Source organism: Tachypleus tridentatus, chromosome 8 (genome assembly GCF_004210375.1).
Source record: "Tachypleus tridentatus isolate NWPU-2018 chromosome 8, ASM421037v1, whole genome shotgun sequence".
Classification (NCBI taxonomy): Eukaryota; Metazoa; Arthropoda; class Merostomata; order Xiphosura; family Limulidae; genus Tachypleus; species Tachypleus tridentatus.
Genome location: NC_134832.1, coordinates 67,046,252 through 67,068,388, shown reverse-complemented (window position 1 = coordinate 67,068,388; position 22,137 = coordinate 67,046,252). Strand labels below are relative to the sequence as shown.

The window sequence follows — 22,137 nt, the reverse complement described above, 5'->3', positions numbered from 1 at the left end:
AATCTGCCAGTCCTTCAAAATTATCTTCACATTTGGCCATGTCAATCCATCTAGTGAAAGATTGATGTAAACATGCCACAAACTGAAATGCAGTTTCTTCACTATCAGGTTTGACTTCTCTGAACTTTTGACAAAGACCTTCTTCAGTGAATTCATGTTATTTGAGCAAATTATCTTTTGATATTTTGCTTACTAACTCTTGTAGGCATTTTCTTGTGAGAAGGGGTCTGAGGCAGAATACCCAATTGCTTTTGTCCAGGTTTGACTTTTAGCAAATCTTTCTTATCTCTCCAGGAAATTATCCATGTAGTCTTTCTGCTTATCAGATTTGGACAGCTTAGGTTCATTGACCCTATCCTCAATGTTATTCTTGGATCTTTCATCATTCTGTTGGGTGAACTTGACAACCTCAGTTTGTGCTCATATTCTTTTTCTCACTTTCATTTTTTCTTTTTCCATTTGTGCTCTTATTCTTTTATATCTGTTTCTTCTCTTTTCACCTCTATTGATGGTCTTTTCTCTATAGGTTGTGTTGTTGTTTAAAAAACTCTCATAAATCAGCATCTTTAAGCTAAAGTTTCTTAACCCTCTCTTTTTGGTTATCAGCCAGTGAGGTTGTATAGCATGTTTGTAATCTCAACAATATTTTTGCCATTATAACAGGCCATTTCCACTGTCATTTACATCTTCTTCTACTGCTACTCACCACTCTGTAAACCTTGGTGGATCACCAAATGTCACGTTTTGGGTATAGATGGGCCAGATTCTTTACAGTAAGTGTCTCTGACTAGTTGATGATAAATTTGAACATTAAACAAACGTCACATTGTCTATTTGTTTTAAAATAATATATATCAAGTAAATTGTATATACAAATGTTTATTACACTGTTGGTTATCACAGTTGTATCCAGGTCTTTAATTGATTGTCTCTTTTCATCAAAATCCACCTCTGCTGATTCAGTTAATTTAAAACACAAATAAAATTATTATTCTCTTTTTTATTATTGCAATGCAGTTGGTGATAAGTTAACTTATGTTACACTTTTTGTTACCAGAGTTGTATCTAGAGTTTTAAGTAATTGTCTCTTATTATTAAAAGTTCATACAGGTTTGTTTAGTTACTTCACAACAACTTATAAGACAGCTGATAAAACAATTTATTTCTTCTATACTTTGTTGTTACAATACAGTAGTGATAATTCACTTTGTAATTGCCAGTATACGGCCTTTATGGCTCACCTCATAAGCATCCATTCTAAATTCATATGACTACATCTGTCACTAAGATTCTAGATAACTTTGTCTAAATTACTGTAATTACACAAAGTATGAGTCACACGGTTATATAAATACATCTATGGTAAATTATCACTTCTAACAATAACTAAATTTAACACTTGTGCTATACTTGGATTGAAAGAGCTTTGTATATTTAATAGTTTGATGTAAAGGTTGTGAAGCTTTTCAATAGTCCAATTAATATCTTGTGCTCAACGGACTACAATAATTTAGTGATAATAAAGTGGAGATTACACTTTGTATATGATGAATGCAAGTTGAAACCATGGAAAGCAAACATAACTAATTTATTTCAGTGATTGGGTGGTTGGCCTTTTAGTTGTCCTAGCTGTTGATAGTGAAGTTTAATCCCAACCATATTAACTGACAGGTCTTTGTTGGTAATTTTATAGACCATTAGAGCCAAGTAACACATCTAGATCTGGTACTTAGTCATAGAACTCATAGTGAACAGCTAGTCAGATACTCTATATTTTACTCCTCTTTTTCAAATTCAGAGTCAGATAAGACACTTGTGTCATTTTCATCTGACATGATTTCCTTCTCTTCCAGTTTTTTTCAGTTAATTTTACCAGTGGTTCATTGACCATATACAGACTCAACTAATTAATTTGATGTGTACTACATGCTTTTGCATGCCTTTTGACTATTCTAACTTGTATGTTACCTTGTGCATTTGGATGGATGATAGTTTTACATTGTAACCACTGAATAATCATGAAACTTTAAATACTATAACTCCAAATATACTTAATGTGTTTCAGTGAAATTTGACATGTTGTATATAAAAATTTGAATTTAAATCAAATATTGTTATAAAGATTTGTTTGTGTATTTATAAAGTCTTTATTGGGTTACTTTGAGTAAAAGATAATTTTCATGCTAAGAATTAAACTGTTTCTCTTTTTATTACAGTTTTTATATTTCATTTTCATAAACTACATAATGCCTTAAATGATTATTAGCATTTTTTTGTAACTGGTAACTATATTTATCTGTTAGTTTCTCTATTCTAACACTGACTGCAACTAACTCATGAATGTACAGTGAAATGAAGATCAGAAAATTATAAATTTCACTTTTTTTTTCTTCTTTGGATGTATATCATTTATTGCCAGATCTTCAATTAATGATAATCAATATTTCTAATGCTAATCATTTCACATTAGTTTTATTTTATATGATTTTATTTCTTGGCACATATAAATTTTCTGAAAGGAAAGTCAACACATGCCAGCTGAAACACATTATTAGATTATTGTACAGTGATGTACTATGTGATATAAATTGGGTGCTCAAATGTCCAGCTAAGTAAATGTAATGTTTTATTTCAAAATTTGTGTTCAAACAAAAATATGTGTACATTTTGAGTATGCATTTTATAACACAAAACATATATCTTTCACTAGAGTAGAATATCCTAAAACTACTATTTAACTGGGTTTCTGACTATGCTGTAAACAGTATAAATAAATTCTCTTATGGTTTTATGAAGTAAATTTGCTGACTCACACATCAATCACTTCTTAACTAATGTATGTTTCTGCAAAATTTGAAAGAATGATTGCAAGCTGCAGTGTTAATATTTTTGTAAATTGGTGGTAGTACCAGGTTTTGGAGATTATAAAAAGGGATGAACAAAATTTATTAACACTATGAAGCTTAGAAAGTAGGGGTTGAAAATTTTTGTATGAAATATTTGTTTATTATTTCTGTATAAATAAATGTAAAGCATTACTAGTTTGTGTAGGTGAGTTAATGATATATTTTTTTGATTTAGTGGATGGTAGCTGGGGTATTTGGGGTTTATGGAGCAAATGCCAAGGAACATGTGGTCAGCAAGGTTTCCGCGTTAGATGTTGGACTTCTAACAATCCTTCACCACAACACAATGGATACCACTCTTCTATAAATAACAGAGAAGAGGAATCCTGCTTGGTGTTTGGTTGTGATATTGGAACAGCATGTAAGTTAGAATTCATGCATACATATGAATACGTATACATATTTCACAATTCCAAGCGAATGGTTTAAAACAGAAGTGTAACTTTTTTTGCTTCCATGTCTAATACTCATGTTCTGTAAAAAATCATACACTATAATTCTTACCATTGTAGACATTTTTTGATTGTTGATTCTAGTTTTTTGTCTTCAATATTCTGAATTTTGAAAAGTCACTTATGGTAACTTGTGCATTCAATTTCAAAAGTAAAAAGAAGATCAACTTTTGTATTGTGCAATAAAATTTTATATGGCAGACAACCAAAATTAAAAAAGACAATATGTTTGGATTGCTTTGTACTACCATGATAAGAAGTGAAAATCTACATGACGAGTGGGTAGTTTTCATATGAAAAAGGTTTAACTGATTATAATCTGTGAAGGTGATATGAGTATTGTACACAAGAAATCAATATTTCTTTCCAAAACTTTGCATTATCATCAACTAACCTTTTATCTCTATTTAACAAAGAATTATTTTAAAAAGGGACAAAAATTAAAATTAGAAACTTCTTTTGGGTATAACAGTTCACAATAAATTAAGGTTGTCAATATGTTAAGGAAATCAAAGTATGTTAAAAGGTTGCTACTGGCCCTTAAAGTTTTTTATCATGTGATGTTCTGTTGTACAATGTTCAACTGTACAGGAACTACCCAAACAAACAGAAAGTCTGCATACATGATGAAGACATAATGAAACATTCAAAGAAATACAAAAAACTGATTATAGAAACATGTAAAAATGAAATACTCAAAGCTGCTGTTATGCTCTCATGTTACAGAATAAAACAATATTTGCTTCTACATCTTTCATGATAGTACTCATCTTTGCATCTGTAGTGTGAAGCATGCTGTATTTATTCATGATTATCACACTGTTCTTCACTGTGTCATTGTTGACTTAGAAGAACTCTTTGTCTTGTTTCCATTGGCCTGAATCCTGAAAGCATTTGCTTTGACATCAACTCTTGATTTTAAAAACACTGGAGATTGTTGGCTATAATAAAGTTCTTCAGGGTTTAGGCTTATGTTTCCAAGTTCTTCTCTCTGACTGTTGCTCTGTCCTGTAGATTTTCATTTCCAAGGTTCTTGAAAATTTGGGCTGCACTTAAAGACAGATTAATGCCCTCTCAAAACATGTAGTATTTCCACCATAAATAAATCACTTCATTTTGATTGTATGTGATTATTTGCCTACTTATTATTATATTTACATAATGTGCTTCCTTACTCAAGTAAATACTATAAGAAGATAGAAACAGTGCAAAATATACCTCATCATTACGAATGATTAAAAGCTTAACAAATCTGAAAGAAAAAGGTTGTGAAATAATGTTGTAAGTGTGTATAATATTAGAGAATTTACTAAGATTATGAAATATATGTCATACAATAAGTAGTTTTCCTAATAAAATATAAAACCAAGTTTTAATGTATTTTATATTGGAAACTTAAGTATAGTATTTGTCTGTGACTTATCAAATGTCACACTTCTATGGAACTTTGTAAATTAAAACAAATGTCGTATGGTAACATATACTTTTTTCAAGGCTGATTGATCAAATTGGCTTCTATAATCAAATAATAACATTGCATGAATTTATAATGTTGTTGGAAATTAGCTGAAGCTACACCAGATCCATTAGTTGTTATGACATGCTTTAGGATATATGTTGAGCCAAGTGTTTAATATTCAAGCCTCATTTCGATAATTTTTCTTCTTATTTCTTACATCATCTGCATGTATAATACTGTACTTCAGTCACACAGCTAATAAGATTTCTAACATGTAGGTAATTCTTCAGATATAGGAAGAGCATCTGCTTCTACAAATGTAGAGAAATTCCACAAGAAGTACCCAGAACTGTATCTATCATGAATAGATGAATGTCTGAACATGTTGGAAGTGGTAAAAAGTTGGCTGTGTATCTGAGATCCAGATAATGACAAGTTAAATTATAAAGTACAGGGTGTTCGGAAAGTCACTGTGCAGTTTTGAAATCAGCAATAACAGCATTCATTCAGTCTGTTTCAAGCCAGCAACTGACAGCAGTGTTTAGAAACAAAATAAGAAGGATCCAAGTCTATATTGATGCCAACGTGGGTCACTTTCAACATTGTTTATAATTGTCATTCATATTTATGTTTTGTATTCTATATTGAAACATGTCTGTTAATAAATATTTCAGTGCACAGTGACTTTCTGAACACCCTGTATAAACAGGCCACTTTCAAGGTTTTAGCTAATGCTTAAAGGGCTGTAAAGGAAGATATGTCTGATCTATTTGGACAGTTCTTCACCAAATGGTTGCATGTTCCAGTCTGTGTCTAAGAACCTGAAAATAGTGTTTTGATACCATGTTTTATCTCTTCTTACATGTGTAGTTACTCTCATTTAGTGCTGCCATCTATATGCAGAAAAACATTTTAGCCTTTCACTCTCATGTGCCCCACAATCATTGTGATTCAACTACAACTCCTATTTATATAATCTTATGACAATCTTTCATCCTTAAGATTGTAACACACTGTCCTGATTCATGTGATTCCTTCTGTTGGATTTGACCATACATCTCCTTTTTGAATCACTCCATGATTTTTGCTAAATTTTCCAGAAATGCATTCTTACTTGTCATCTCCACATTAGTATGATTATCCTTTTTGGCTTTCTCCCTTCACACATCGTTTCTATGATTTTGGCATCCACTTATCTTTGGGACTTGTGGATTGGTATTTTTCTCCATCAGTCTATTTCTGGGGATGTTCCTGAGAATTTGGAATCACATATGGTGAGACAACATTTGATCCTTACATCTTTGGCTGCTTATTTGTCTCATTCTGAGCTCTTATATTCCTTTCTTACTGTTTTATGTCCTGGAGCTTCCCATCTTTTACCTGTTTCACCATTCACCATATTTATTGGCATAGGACTCATTTGTGCCAGCAGTACCAGTGATCTCTGTGGATTTCAGTCCAGTATGGACTTTTTAGCCAGCTATATTCCCCTATTTCAGGCATTTGTTGCTGAAACTTGAGTTTATCATATTTTGTCCACAGGAATTTTTATCTAAATCCTTTCTTCTCCCCTACTGTTTTCAATATCTGCATCCTGTTTGTAATCTCAGGATCATACTACCATTCAATGTTTGCCTGAGCTGGTACAATCTCTTCTATCATAGAGAGCTGTTGAGCCTGTCAGTTATAATTACCTAGGTTTTTATTCCAGAGTGTTTGTGGCACTTTCTCACACTTAATTGGGCATTTCTCCAGTAGTGTAGATGACTAAGATAGATATCTTGAATGCTTATTTTTGGAATTGTTTGCAACACATGCATATGCTCCTAAGAGAAGCAGTGGGATGACTCTTTCATTTTATCTACCCATATCTTATTCACTTGTGTATTTTTCTTTTTCAGCATCCACCTCAGTTGGAACTAATATTTTCTTCTTTGACTCCATTTTATAGAGCTTTAAGTTCTCCATGCCCTTGCTGCTCCCTCTCTTTCTGCTCATGATTCTCTGTTGCATTTTGGGACATGAGCTTCTATGGAAGCACTTATCCCTTTTGAATCTAACATATATGTAGTCTCTTTAGTAATCTCTGCATGACTAGGAGGATCTTGCTCTGGATTCTTTGGATTTTCCCATTATTTTTTCTTCCCTCATTGATTGTCTGTGTTAGTGGTTGATCATGATCAAAATATTGTTGTACCTCTTCTTCCATCACATCCAGATTCACATCTCTTCACTGATGCTTCCTTGCATAGTTTGGGGAAAAGGCCAATCGCTCTGAGGCTTTTGAATAATTCTTTATGGCTATGTGGCTTTACCATTTCAAAATCTTGGATAACTTTCTTCCTATTTTACAAATTTGACTTGTCATAATGCCTTCCAACAGTTTTATTGTGGTGGCTTATATCAATCATCAAAGGGATATGCATTCTCGTTTCTTTTAAGTAGAACCTTAGGTCTCCTTTTTAGGGCCCATATGCTTAGTGTAAATTTTTTGTATGTCATGTTATGGGTGTTTTTGTCTAGTGGTAAATTGCCTTTGTTTAATCTGGACAGATCTTCTCTTCGCAAAACCTTGGCTGCTTGTGAAGGAAGTTCTTTTTTTCACTCTCTCACCTTTATACTTGTCCTGTTCCAGATAGGCTTGTATGGTCTGTATGTGCTCTTGATTGTTTCATGGCTTGCATGGCTTCTTTCCATAGTTTCTGTTTCTGTCTTTTCACCCCCTAGCAATATTCTTTGAGTTGATGTCCTTTCTTATTCCACACTTACCAGCTGGGTTTGGCTTTTCTTTCAGTTGGTTTATTCATCCTTGGCTCCTTCTTCCCAGACTTTGTTCCAAGTATTGTCACATCCGATCAGGCACCCTGCCTTTACCTTGAATTCCACTTCTGTTATTGGAGGAAATGTTTTTGTTAAGGCATATGGACTACACCTCATACATTCATCTCCCACTATCTTCATTCAGTAACTGTTTATTCCTTCTACATGTTGCCTCCATTCTAAAAGCAGGAAGGCTATGACTGAATACACTATTTTTTTTATACATATTTTAAATTCTTTCAGTGGCATACCCATTATTTGAAATTAAGGATCATGCACTGTAGTGAGCATTGCAAGTCCAGATATACTTAAAATATCTCAAATTCACACTGTATAGCCATGATGAAATTATGAAATACAATATATACCTATGACTAAATATGTACTCTTTTAAGATTGGGTGTTGAACAAGATCACTAATAGGTTCTTCTCTCATGATATATTTGCTTCTTTAATATACCTATTCCAGAACATACTGATCCATGTATTTACACTGATAAAGCAGAAAGTGGTAGATGCCCATCCCTTTATTTACATAAATCGTGGATGCTCTGCTTTTCAAAATAGGGTTTTTGTTTCACTCATTGCATTGTCTCCAGTGTTGGCATTCCTCAGAACTCTCCACTGTGATTTATCTCCCCTTTTTCTTATAATATAACATAGGAGTCTTTGCCATCTTCCAGTTACTAGCTGCTGGGTTGGTAGACCATGAAGTTATATTTCTCAATGTGATTATACAATAATAATAAAAAACTATAAAAATCCATTTGGTAGAGAGTAGGGCAGTTATATTCTGCTGGTGTAGATGGTGTATTGTCCTCTACCTGTGTGCTCCATTTCTGTGTGGTGGACTCTGAAGTTTGATGTTGTGCTTAGCTTCTGTGTTGCTCTGTCTGGTAGGTGTTGTTGCATATGATTGGTTCAGGTGATCCCCTTCCATGCACGGTAATCCAGAAGTTTGCAATGCACTCGAATTCTGTATGGTTCTAACCAAGGGGATGATGTTGCGTACGTCTGCTGAAAATAACTTAACCCACCTTATGGTGGGTTCTAAAAGCTAATGTTGCTCATGGCTTCTGTACAGGTCTATACAAAGAGTGAGACTGCTTGTAATTATGGATGCAGTCTGTTTCCATGCAGTGGGACCCAGAGGTTGCTATGCTGCTCCAACCTTTGTGCAAGCTTGTCCAAAGGATGTTATTGGAGTTGATCTGTCACATTGAAGTTTACTCCTTCACTTGGGCTCCTCACCCTATCATCACATGAATTTTGGTTTACAATAACTGGTTTTGGATTTAGAGCAGGACCAATCAACATAAGTCATTGCACATGTGTTGCTTGTGTTTCCTGTTCCTCGTTCATTTTGCCTCATGATCATAAACTCTGTGTGATGTGTCCCCAACATTGCTGTTCCACTAATCTTCTCTGGATTGGAACCCTGAAGGGCACTTTGTGCTCCAACTGTCTGTGGTTCTATTTAAACAATAATGGTGAATGAGATGATAGTTCACCATTATACACTCCACCTCAAGGAGTTTTGCAAACAGAGGATGATGTTGTGTAGTGGGGTGCCCATTTTGTGTACCAGTTTTCACAGTATATATTTCTATTCTATTAAACTTGAGCTGAAGATGGTGTGAATTCTTTCCCTACTATGGATTAGAGCTGACCTGCTGCATGTGGTCTGTAGTGCCCTAGTCACTCCACTTTGGTGCACATCTGTTTTAGTTTTTTTTTCTCCACATTACTGCCTGTAGATGTTTCTTACGTTGTTTTTTTTTTCTTCAACAGGATTGAGATTTTAATCTAACTATTTTCTGTACTTTTTGGTTGTGCTCCCTTCTTTTTCCACCCATGCATGCAACACCTCTTTCCATCTAAGTGTAAAATGTACCTTGTCTCTCATACTTTATTATCTGCTACAGAGATCACAATTCTTTGGTGTTCTTCAGATGTTTTCAAAGGATGCTTATTTCTATTTTTTGCACTGGTCCCTGTACCTGTTCAGTATGAGATTTTAGCTATAAATATGTTGGCTGAAGTAATATACTGTATCAGAAATTATAATTTTTCTACACTGAAAATGTATTTCTGAAAGGTAACTTAACTCTTCTCACACTTCTCACTCTTTTTCCCCACTGAAATATGGTGGGTTTTTTTCTGCCTAAAGTAATTGTGAGAGCCATATGCTTTAAGAGCATGTATCACTCTTAATGATGAGTTACTTTCAAGATGCAGTTGAACTACAATGATTGTGGTGTACATGGGAGTGGAAGACTTGTGGTACGCAAATAAGTTTTTTGCATATAGAGGGCAGTACTGACAAAAATAATTATATTTGTAAGAGGAGATAAGAATCCATTAAAATACGTTTTGAATACAGGAAAATTATGACTTTCTGGAGACAAAAAAGACAGGGTTAAAACTGAAACCAATAACATTTGCAATCATGGACATGAAGCTGAAATTTCTTGGTCATATTGTGAGTGGAGAAGGAATATCTAGGGAACCTACTAAAGTATCAGTACTGCAAAGTTGGCCTTTGCAACCAAATGAAATGTACACAGTTTCATTACTTTTTCATTTTATCACCAACAAACAATTTTGGCCAAATTCTGTGAGATTGCTTCATGTGAAATGTTTTCGTTCTTGTGTGTTTAGTAGAAAATTCCTTAGTGCACCGTGTGTCATTCAAATAGCTCAAGAACTTTAGAACCCTGAAGTGGTGGTAGTACAATGGTTAAGGGCATTACAAAAGCATGATTTAATCATACATTATTTCTCACACTTGCAACATGGAATTGCAGATGGGCTATTTTACAGAATGATGAGGTGCTCTCCATTTGTTGAACATCCTGATCCTGAATACCAGGTAGGAGATAAGGCCATTTTTGCTATAACAACTGACCATAAAGTAGTAGATTCTACTAGTATTTAGATGCTTGAATTAATGTTTCAGGAGTTCTGGAAGCAGCAACTGAATGATCTAAATCTTGTGCTGACACTTTTTGTTACACAATAAGATGAAATTTGTATGACTCGGATTGAGAGATGTATCATGGGTGCATTTTAACAGCACATACATTATTAGTTATTATTATAAGAAGGTGTACTGTGTTGTTGTTACCAACTGTCAAGCATTTGTTTTGAGCTAGTGTCCATATGCTCTAAGGTACAAAAGTTTAAAAGCTTTGCATAACACAAAGACTAGAGGACATCAAAGTGTTGCACAAACTTATGCTAACATTCAATGGTGATTATTTTGGTTACATTAGAGTAAAATGTTCAGCATTTATGTTGGTACTGAATAGTTTGGTTGGAATATCAATTTTGTTAACTTGAACCAGAGTCTTTGATATGAAGATTTGATCTATATTGTGATGTCTTATTTTGCAACTCAACAGGGATCAGTGAGTTCCTTGCCAAAATGCATATGCTCAACTGAGAAATTATGCTTCCAATGGATATCAGGTATGATCCTTCACTTAGATCAAAAGTCCCAAATTCTCAATATCAAATTTTGGAGTGATCGAGTTGTGCATTAACTGATGCACTTTGATTTATGTATCAGTATTTACAAAAAGCTGCAATATATCCAAAAAGTTACTGTGCTAAGAAAATGAAGAAAGAGATGTACCAAGTTGGGTGTGACTTTGGTATGTATTAGTTACACATACCATATCTGATTTTGTAATCTAATAAGCTCTTAATTTATTGTTTGAAATCTAACAGTTATGAGGCATGCAAAAGTGTGTTTTATATATCAAGCAGATGTATCTATATGTGATTGACAAAAAGTTTTGTAAACTGGCTTGATCATAATGAGTCAGATAAACAGTTATAGATGATGATGAGAACTTGGTATTATTACAATAAGACAATGAGGATGGGTTGCTAAGGGCACATTTGTGCTCATGATAAGTCAGATGAAGAAGCATTGGATTCAGAGGCAGTGCTGAGCTCATTTGGTTAGCTGAATTGCTAGCAGAGACCTCACAGAAGATACCACTGGGAATGAGCTCAGAACAATTTAGATCATTCAGGTAATCAAATGATTTCTGACTGAAAATCATCACGTCTATTGCTCTTCAAGCTGGTGAGTACTACTGAAAGGCATGATGTATGCCTTATCTTCTAAAATTACTGCTCAGTTAAAACCAGCCAAAAAATTAGGTAGTGAAACAGTTACTGACTGAAAAAGAATCATTACCTTTCTTTCAAAGTCCCTGAGAAGTGACATAAAGCAGCATATATATGTTGCATTGTACATTTGCCACACATTTAACAACTAGGATTATTATTATGACAAGAACTTGATTATTGAAAGTAAGCAACAATCCTTGCTTTGAAATTGTCAAGTAATCTTCTGTGTGCAATATATATACTGTATTGTTTGATTTCCTCTTGATTATCATTAACTAAAACAGTCATAAGTTACAGCAACTGATGGTTGCAAAAAATAACATTCCATGCTTTCTTAACTCTCAGGTAGTAATATGCAGTAGAATGAATATACTGTATTACATTTTACAATAATAGACAATTAACTCAGTTAGAACTGCTTGTAATGGTAAATATAATGTCTAATGCATTAACAGTTTGTATGATTGAAGGTGGTAAACATGTATTCAAGCACACAGTGAACAGTACTTTATAGCTCCTGCTTTCTGGGCTACAGAGTGATCTTTTCCAAGGCAAAATATTGAACCCAACAAAATTACCCATCCACAGTGAAAGTTAATCTATCAATTTAAATTATTTCATGGACTTTAGAAAAGCTAATTGTATTGCACTTGTGGTTTCACTCAGGGCAAATCTCTGAGTTACTTATACCATCCATCATAAGAAAGTAATTGTTGAGCATTTCAGTCATGCTAAGAACTACTCAAAAATAACGTACAGTACATCTATATTTCTATTCCTTAAGTTATGTCAGATTTTGAAATATTAATTTAGTGTGATTATCTACAAACAATTTAGTGCAAATATCCCATTTGCAAAATAAATTTTGGCATCAACCTTATTCATATCAAAGTGAATGTTTAGCTTTGCCTGTGTGCACAGCTTTTAAAACAGGAGACAGGTGAACACCCAGACAGATACCCATTCTACAGTATATACAAGATTTCATGAGAGTCAATCATCTAATGTAGTAGAGTAGAAAAACTACAAAAATATCACTAGCATCTTTGTCAAATTTGAGCACTTTTTTTCAGGCTCTCATGCAATGCATAATCACAGACTAAGTTCAGCTGAAAATCTTGTAAATCACAATTTTTTATTGGTGCTGCCATTAGAGTTTACATGTGTACACATTCAAATAAAAACATAACTCAATCACTGCATATGGAAAAGTTTTTGCAGTCTTAAATCAATAATAAATAAAAATTTGGCAAAGATGCTAGTAATATTTTTGTAGTTGATGACAACACCTAACTGAGTTAAGAAAATAACTCAAAATAAATATATAATTTTAAAAACTGTTAGCATATTTGGTAATATAAAATGGAGATTAATGTATACAGCAATATTCATGACTAAATAAGTATGTGGTGTTAGAATGCTATACAAAATTATTTGTGAGTGTTTTATTAAACACATGAAAAACACAATTGTTAAATTACTTGGGAATGGAAGTAAAGGATTTGACTTCAGTTTGACCAGCTTAACTGTGGGTTCCCCTTTTCATACCAACTTTCTGCACTTTCTGCACATGGAATCATCTTTCAAACAATTTAAAACATCCATTTTTGAGAACGACATTTGACATCTGTAAGTTCATGGCTGGCTGTTCTTTAGTCCTTTGTCTTAGAAATGGTATTCCCTTTAGAGGTGGCTTTAATGTTGGCTTGTTAATGCAGATTCTCTTCTCTGACAGTCTTATTTAGCTTTAGACATGATATATTTTACTTTTTCCATCTACTCAATGAATTGCTTTTTCTTTGTATTTTTGTTGCTTAATGATTTTTCTACAGCTGTTTAAAGACTGCTCTATCTACCACCTTCTGGTGTCATGTAAACCATTAATCCATCTTTTTGCCCATTTTTCAAAGACCTGTTCTAAGCCTTTTATTTCCGACATCTCTGAGCTCATAACCATTGTTTTAAATGGGACTTCAGTTTAGTCTTATGTCTCTTGGCTTCTTCTAAGTCCCTCTTAAACTCGTAGTACATGTTTTCATTGTACCATCTTTTAATGCTTGTTTTGAACATAAAACAGTCTAAATTTCTCAATGGTTCTGGTACATTATTTTATTGAAAGGCCTTATACCTAAGCCAGTCTTTCCTATATAAAGCTTGAGCTATGAGAGAAGGTTATCACTCTTTCTCAACTCTTGTATTACTTACCCTAATTCTTGTTCAGAATAACCATTTTTAAGACCTGTCATGTCTGTTAATTGTTTCCTATCATATACTAAATCTTTCGGGGGTCTCAAAGAAGATTATTAATACCTTACTAAAAATCATTTTCATAGAAATTACTCCAGCTACATGAATAAATTGGCTTATATAGTTGAGCCATCTTATTTATCATGATGTTTTTACACATTAAAAAAGTTAATTAAACTTTCAACTCCTAAATAATATATATTCAAAACAGGTCAAACATGTACAAAATTGAGTTACACTATTGGTTATCACTGTTGTATCCAGAGCTTTAAATAATTCTCTTTTTGACCCACTTTAGAACACCCTTTGACAAGATAAACTATTTTACTCTCTATCTGTTGCCCAGTGGAGCTTACCAACTTTATACAAATTAATGAACTTTATTAGGTAACACAGCTCACTTAGCACGATGAGAAAAATTCAAAAGGTTCAAGTAACGTATGTCAATTCACAAAAATTGAATTAAATAACTAATGATTTGTAAACAGTTATGTAAGCAGACCTGTGATATTACTGATTATTGCTTTTAAAAATTCTAAATTTAACACTCACACTTTTTAACTCTCTAACTTATAGAATATTTCAAATTAAAGTGAATTTTAAACAATTTATCTGAAATAATTACCATTCATTTCACCAAAATCTGAGAAATGTGGTTATCCATCATGACTGTAGTTGCAAAATCTTGATTTTCATAGTAAAGCAGTGCTTATATACATCTTTCTCATGCTGGAACAGTAAGGCACGTGGAAGAGTGGAAAATTCTGGGTAAATTGATGAATGTACTGCAATGTTTAAAAAGTATTTAGAACTTTAAGAAGTATTATATTGTTGTAAATAGTATGAAGGTAATACAACAAGGAAAGGATTTTGGTAATTCAGAAGCAAGTGCCTATTTGAAATTCCATTCAGTTCAAGAAATGTAAAATGTAATAAGTAATTTGTTTAATATAAATCAGTCAGTCACTTGCTTTCAGTCATTGGTTTAATGTAGGGCTATTAAAATAGAATTATACATACAATGTGAAAATTTATGATGTGCTACCAGATAACAGTAAAGTATTCAAAATCATTATGAATCTCTTTTTGACTTTTTGTACAGTTTTTAAGTATACACACACATACCCACACACATTTATATATATATATATACTAACTATATATTAATGCTCACATTAATGCATGTACGACATTTATTTCAGTTCCTGGAAAATTTTCTGAGTGGGAAACATGGGGTGCTTGTTCAAATATGTATGGGAAAGGTCAGCAGTTTTGAATGAGGATTTGTGACAGTCCACAACCTAACTCTGAAGATTTTGGATGCACTGGTCCAACACATGAAAGTTAAAGATTGCTTAAATGCAGAATGCTTAGACAAAAGTATGTGCTTAGGATTATATTTTACTCATCATAGTCATTTAAACATGTGTATTGAATGTCCTTGTTCTTGTTAGAAGAGAATTTCCTTTGTTATTACAAGTTTTTATTTATTTTATGAATATATTCCATGTTTCTATCATATTGTAATATTATAGTATTTATCATTTTATTCTGTGTGTGTGCAGGTTTCACATATGGCATTGTCAAAGAAACTATCAGGTTAATTTTGTTCTTGCTGTCTTTATTCCCTTTTTTATTCTTTAGGAGATATCTGTTTTGTCTATACGAGGATGTCAAAGTAATGCCTATCAATGACAGTCAGGTGATGCTTTGAGATTACAGTCTCAGCTGTGCTTAAATAAGAATGATCCAGTCAGATTAGCTGCACTAGTAACTTTGATAAAATACAGAATTCCTTTAGTCTGGGATATGATTTTGAAGAATGATAAAACTGAGATGTGGAATTTCCACAAACTGGTATAAATCAGTGGCAGGTGGTGGCTTGAATGAGAGATAAAGCTTCATATTTATTTAATTTTAGTATTTTAAAAATATTAAATTATTAACATCACTGCAATGTTTTCTTTATGTTTCATTAAATTACAGATTTATTGTGGTGAGCAAAAGATAACTAAACAACAAATCGTCTTTTATTGTACATGTTACAGCTGGGTGATTTAATTTATTACGTGTTAGTAGCAATTGCATCAGTTAGTGTGACGTTAATTAATTTACTAATCAAACCTTGTTATTCCAATTATTATTATTTTTAATTATTCCAAAAACAGATTAATTGAGCTTATGATGAAGTTGATTGTCACAAAAATAATCAGCTAAGCTTTCCACCAAACGTAATGTCTTTGTTAAGGCAAAGCTACTGTTACTAATTCTGAACTGATGACTAAAGGTAAGGCAGTTGTTTGGCAGTAGTGTCACCAACATTTTATTTTACTGTTAAAGGACTGGAGTTATCTGGTCTAAGCTGCTGGCAACTTTATTTTACTTACTTCTATGTACCATGGTTTGAGAAACTGTATAATAAGTGATTAATTGAATATAATTGATTAGCAAGTACCGTAGCCTACTCAACTCTAGTTTTTATTTGTAAATGTATAATAACATAGTACCAGGCATAACATGAATTGGCCATGCAATTGACAAATCTTCTCAACTACACAACTTTGTAAGATAAGAAAAGTAAAAGAAGCCTTCTTATTAAAACCTAACAGGCCACCCTGAGCTTTGATCAAGGCCTTAATTGAATGAAATTTTAGTCTCTGTAATCTGTAAACACCTTATCACACAGGCTGAATAAATTAAAGAGAAACTTTACAGTGAGAAGAAGATTTCAGTTGCTAATGAGGTAATAGTTTGGGGAGAAATTTTCTGGGCATATAGATTGGGCAATGCTAGATTTAAACACAAAGGTATTCTCTCTTTTTACTAAAAACATACAAAAAATGTAAACAGTCCCCCTTCTTTAACTTTTAAAGTAGATTGTATTGTGGGGCTGATAGTAATAAAATGTTCCTGGAAGTCAGTTAATGTGTCATTGTCAGATTTCCACATCAGAAATATGTCTTCGACATATCTTACACACAACTCTTTTTTTCTCATCAATGTTTCTAGTGCTCAAGTTTCAACATCAAACATAAAAATTTCTGCTAACAGAATTGGGAAAGGTGACTCTATAGACAAGCCTTTATTCTGTTTGTAAAATGCATCACCCATTTTATAATACTTGTAATTCACACATAATTTTGTTATATTTAAAATTCCATCTACTTTTGGACATGAAAACATTTTCTTCTGCCTAACAACCTATTTTGAAAACAACATAATACTTGTTCTGGTACATTTGTAAACAATGAAACTAATGTGTCATTATCTTTTTTTATTAATACATTCTGACAAATTTAACTGTAAATATGTGAGAATTTGCTGAAAAAAAAGAAAATTTTTTTAACAATAAGCTTATGAATAAAAAATGTTGATGGTTTCCTGTTATCAACAGTTGGGCAGAATGGTATCCCAGTTTTATGTGCTTTGGGAGGGTATAAGATAATTAGATAAAATAGGATGGTATAAGACTTCTTTATTCATTCATTGTTAAGGTGATGTTGGTTTTTACAACTGTTTTTATTTTAATTTGAAACAGTGAATTCAGTCAAGTTCATATGTGAATTCAACTCTACTTTCTATTTTCTAATGCAGGATTTAATCAGGAGGTTATTTATTGTTTCGTGGGTTGGTTGTATCATATTCTATATTGCATTGTGTGTGTGTGTATGAAACTATTTTATGTTGGACACATAAAGCAGAAATTTATTTGGATACTTGCTATTTATTTGTCAGCTACAGAGTAATGTGGATTGTAAGAACCTGTGGATTTTTGCATTTTCAATTACTTAGTTTTTAATACTGAAACAATTATGACTTGTAGCTGAAGTCCTTTCATTCTTTTTATAACATTTATTTGTTGATCATGTATGTTCTTATTTTCCATTTTTGACACATCATATAGATCTTTAGCATAGTCTAAAATTAATTTCCTCTTAAATTCAGTTTAATGTATTGGATAAGTGTTATTTAGTTTATATAGTAATTTAATATTTAGCGATAAGTTAGTTTTATAGAATATTAAAAGATAAGTATATTAAAAACAATAGTTATGACATGTTTTCTTACCTAACTCTGTGTGTCATGTGTTGTTTGTAAAGTTTAAGTGTTGTACTAGGGTTTTGTAATGTTGTTGATGTCATCTTACTCAAAGCTTCTATGTTTTCTCATTATGTGCAATAATATTATTAAATGTATACCTGTTGAGGAAAGCTTGCCAGCAAGACTTGATTATAATTTTAGCACTTTGTTGTTGTTCTTATTTTGTGATCATAATTTTCTTCTAGCCATTTATGTAATACTTTTTTATGCTTTTAATCTAATATAACATCAGGGTAAGTAATGTATTTCTTTATGAATGACTCAGTCAGTGACTTTTTGTTCTGGATGTTTTCTCTGTATGAACTTTTAGGGATCATCCCAGAATTTTTATTGACCTTTGGATGTTTAGATTTGTATACCTTGTGTTCAGCAGGCTCCCCCTTTTCTTTTATTTGTTTACACGTCATTCACATTTGATTCTTCCACTACGGTTTTCTTTTGATCTTGCAGTTTCAAACCTTTTAACAACAAAGGGACTTGGATACTGTATTTCACATTAGGTCTGTTTTTTTTAATCTCATCTCTTTATATTGCCACATATAATGATATACTGGAGTGTGGTCTTAGAGCTGTACAGTCTCATTTATTATCTGGATTTTCCTCTTTTCTAGGTAGAACCTATAATAATCTTATGAAAGTTTTTTAGTAACATTTTTGGATAACAATTAGAAAATTAAATCATCACTTATATATCTGATAAAGTGATTAATCTCCATGTTTGGTCAATATTTGACAATTTATATCTTCACATATGTAGTCATACCATTAACTAGTCTTCTACATAACACTCAGTAGGCTTCTTGCTGAGTGGTCAGCTTTTTCTCTGAAGTAGACTTTTCATGAATTCAAGACTTTGCGTGCCTTATCACATTCATTAAAGATTTCATATTAACATTCTCATGAACTATTCACCTCTTTCGTTTGGCTTTGTAATCCCTTGAATTTCAGGTATACAAACTTCTACATCTGCTACATACATTTGCTCTGATTCAAGAGTGATAGTTGCTTTTCACATAGCACTTCCAGTGTATTTTCTGTATTTTTAATAATGTCAATTGGATACTTAGATTATTGTTTCCTGGCATTTTTTCTACTTCTGTCAATTGAACTTCAAGTATTTGAGTTTTCTATTGTAGCTTTCTCTTTTCTTCCAGCTACTTTGGATATTTTCAACAGTTACTCTCTCTTGGGCTATGATGATGTGTTGGGGGACTGTAATCTTATCTGATTTCCCATTCTAATATTTTTGTGGTAGAGATTTATCTTGTTCCACATGAATGTCAGGAGTCTCTGCACTGGTTTTTCCACCTCTTTGTTGTTATACTAACAGACACTTTGATTGCACTGTCAGTCACTTTTAGTTGCCACAGAAGTCATGTGCCTCTGTCATCCTTACTTTAGTTTAGGTTTTTATATATATTTTTTTTATTTTCCTCAACTTTATTTAAATAGAAAAATGTCTTATACAAAAGTACCCAGCTGAGAAGAATGTTTTTTTGTTATTGTCTTTTAGGTCCAGTATCTTTATAAGGTTGATCCACTCTGCTCATTTTTGCTTGAGTTCAGTTATGAAAATTTGTATCTTGTTTTAAATGTTCTTCTAACTCTGCTTGGCTACATATTGGTTCAATTTGTAGTTTATGTTTCCACCTACTTTAGAATTTTTTTAAGCAGTTAAATAAGGTATCTCTTATCATTTTCTCCTTATTATATGTTTTTCATTTTTTTTTGTAATCCTCTCTTTTGATATCTTTTTTTTTCATTTAATATCTGTAATTTTAGTCTCCTGTTTTATGCTATTTATTCAAAAGGGAATTTATTTTATATTGTGTTTTATCTGCACATCTAAACTTCCTTTAATTTGGTATTTATCTTTAATTTTTTTATGTCCATAGTTATCTAGTTAGGCTTGACCCTCCCTGTAAAATAGGAAAATACTTGTCTTGATTTAAACAATAGTTTAGTTTAAAAAATATCTTAAATGTTGTTCACATTATATTTCAACTCATTATCTCAATTCAGCAATGATAAATGTTGCTTTATGGTCTCAAAATTGACTTCTGGAAATTATGAATTAATTTTTTTTCTTGTTATTGCCAATTGGTATCTTTCCAAACTTAAAACATGAAAATTCGATATTTGATTCCCTGCAGTGAATACAGCAGATTTACTCTGAAACAGACATTTCTTTGTGTCTCCATCATATATCAATGATATTGCAGTGATCACTTTTCCCCAAATGCTTTCTCACTTTAATTCTCTTAACCTCATCCTTATAGCTGTTAACAGTAACTCTAAATTGGCATCTCATTCAGTTGACTTAGTAACTATTCTGTACATAAAACTATGTGAAACATCTCTAGAAACTTCCTTACTTCTTGATTTTGTACTATCCAGTCAGTATTTCTAAAATTCTAATTTGTAATTGTTATTTCTTCAACATCCTTCTTTTTAACAGCCCTGGTTTTATCATGCACTTTCATATTGATATCAACTGTCTGATGTCAACAGTTATCAGTTAAAAACTTTCCACCTTTTAATCTCCTGATTGTAACCTTTATAGATTCATCTTTTTGATTACCATTTTCTGAGTCCTCATTCCCAACAAGCTGCAGCTCATCCTTTAAATAAAAATTATTCCAAACTTAAAAAAGACTTATTGTTATCAAAGAACTTATAACCTGATACTTGAAAATTATTTCTGTTGTCAGTATTTTCTTTATTTAATTAATTAATACACATTGTATAATTTTTCCAGTTTCACCTTGAGACCTGAATTCATACATTTTACTTCTATTGCAGGCTTAAGAATAAAAATAATACTATATGAAATATGATTCATGCTAGAATGTTTTGCTTTGTATGTGTTATTATGTGTGTATCTTGCATATTGTTGCATGATAATAATCTTTACTTTTTAAAGACAAATATTCACTGTATGAAAAACGTAACAACAGTGTTTACATTAAACAGAAAATTGTGACTACAGTGAATGGTCAAACTGGACAGAATATACTGCATTATATGGAAAGGGTAATCAAATTTGTTTGGGTCTATGTAACAACCTTATACCTGAAGGTGGTGCCACATGTGAAGGAAATGAAAAATAAGCCAGGAGTGTGAGATTGTTACAGAGATCTGTAAAGATAAAAGTAAGAAATTACTTAAGTAGTAATAATAAAGGAATGTTTTAATTTTTTCTCTAACCTGCATATATTGATTTCAGGAACATTTTTTCATTTTTTAAAGATTAAATTGGCTAAAATGGGATTGATAAAATTTTATTATTTCCTAACAAATGTGTTAATTCATTCATGAAAACTTATTTGATTTATTTGTATAATTATTATTTACTATAATGCTGTGTTCTTCCACTTTTTTTCTCAGTTTTGGAACTTTTTTAATATATTTAAAATTTTTGAGAAGGCATTCTTCACTATTTAAAAGCCTAAACTGAGAATACTTTTAGATTTTATTAAAACAGTATAAGAACTAATATTTGGTTCTGGCTTCAATTAATTTTCTTGTATAATCTGTTTATAAAATCATAAAGAATCTTTGATTTTCAATGTTATAGAATTTCTACCAAAAAGGAAAGAGGAAGCACTCAAAGATAATAAGGATGTGTTAGCATTTGGAAGTTATATTCAGAATCAAGTAACCAGTAATAATAACAAAATGAACTACACACAGTGGTCTAGTGGAGATTGTGTAGTCATACTTCTGAAGGTGTGAAGGAAATGTCACATTTTGTTATGGGAAAGTTGTACAATTTCAATTTTGTAACAGCAGTCTGTCACGGTTTGTATTTCAGTATTAATAAATATTTTATTTTGTGGAAGTAGTATTGATAGTTTTCAAATAATATTAACCGTATAAAACAACTACTTTCCCAAACAGAAAACCACTAACGAATATATATAAAAAAATAGAGATTTTTAGATGATAATTTTGTAAAGGCTTCAATTTTGGCTTTTTCTGTATAAACCAAAGAATTGTTTTAAAATGT

General features: G+C 32.0%; 1 protein-coding gene across 1 annotated transcript in view; it reads left to right on the top strand.

Annotated features, from left to right (window-relative positions):
• Positions 1–15,401, top strand: part of LOC143224166 (ectin-like) — a 31,388-nt gene extending 15,987 nt beyond the window's left edge. Inside the window, exons 4-5 of the mRNA XM_076452603.1 lie at positions 3,082–3,267; positions 15,230–15,401. Of these exons, the coding sequence (XP_076308718.1) occupies positions 3,082–3,267; positions 15,230–15,303 (260 nt within the window). The 3' untranslated portion in view covers positions 15,304–15,401. The remainder of the gene's footprint in view (positions 1–3,081; positions 3,268–15,229) is intronic.
• Positions 15,402–22,137: the final 6,736 nt, after the last annotated feature.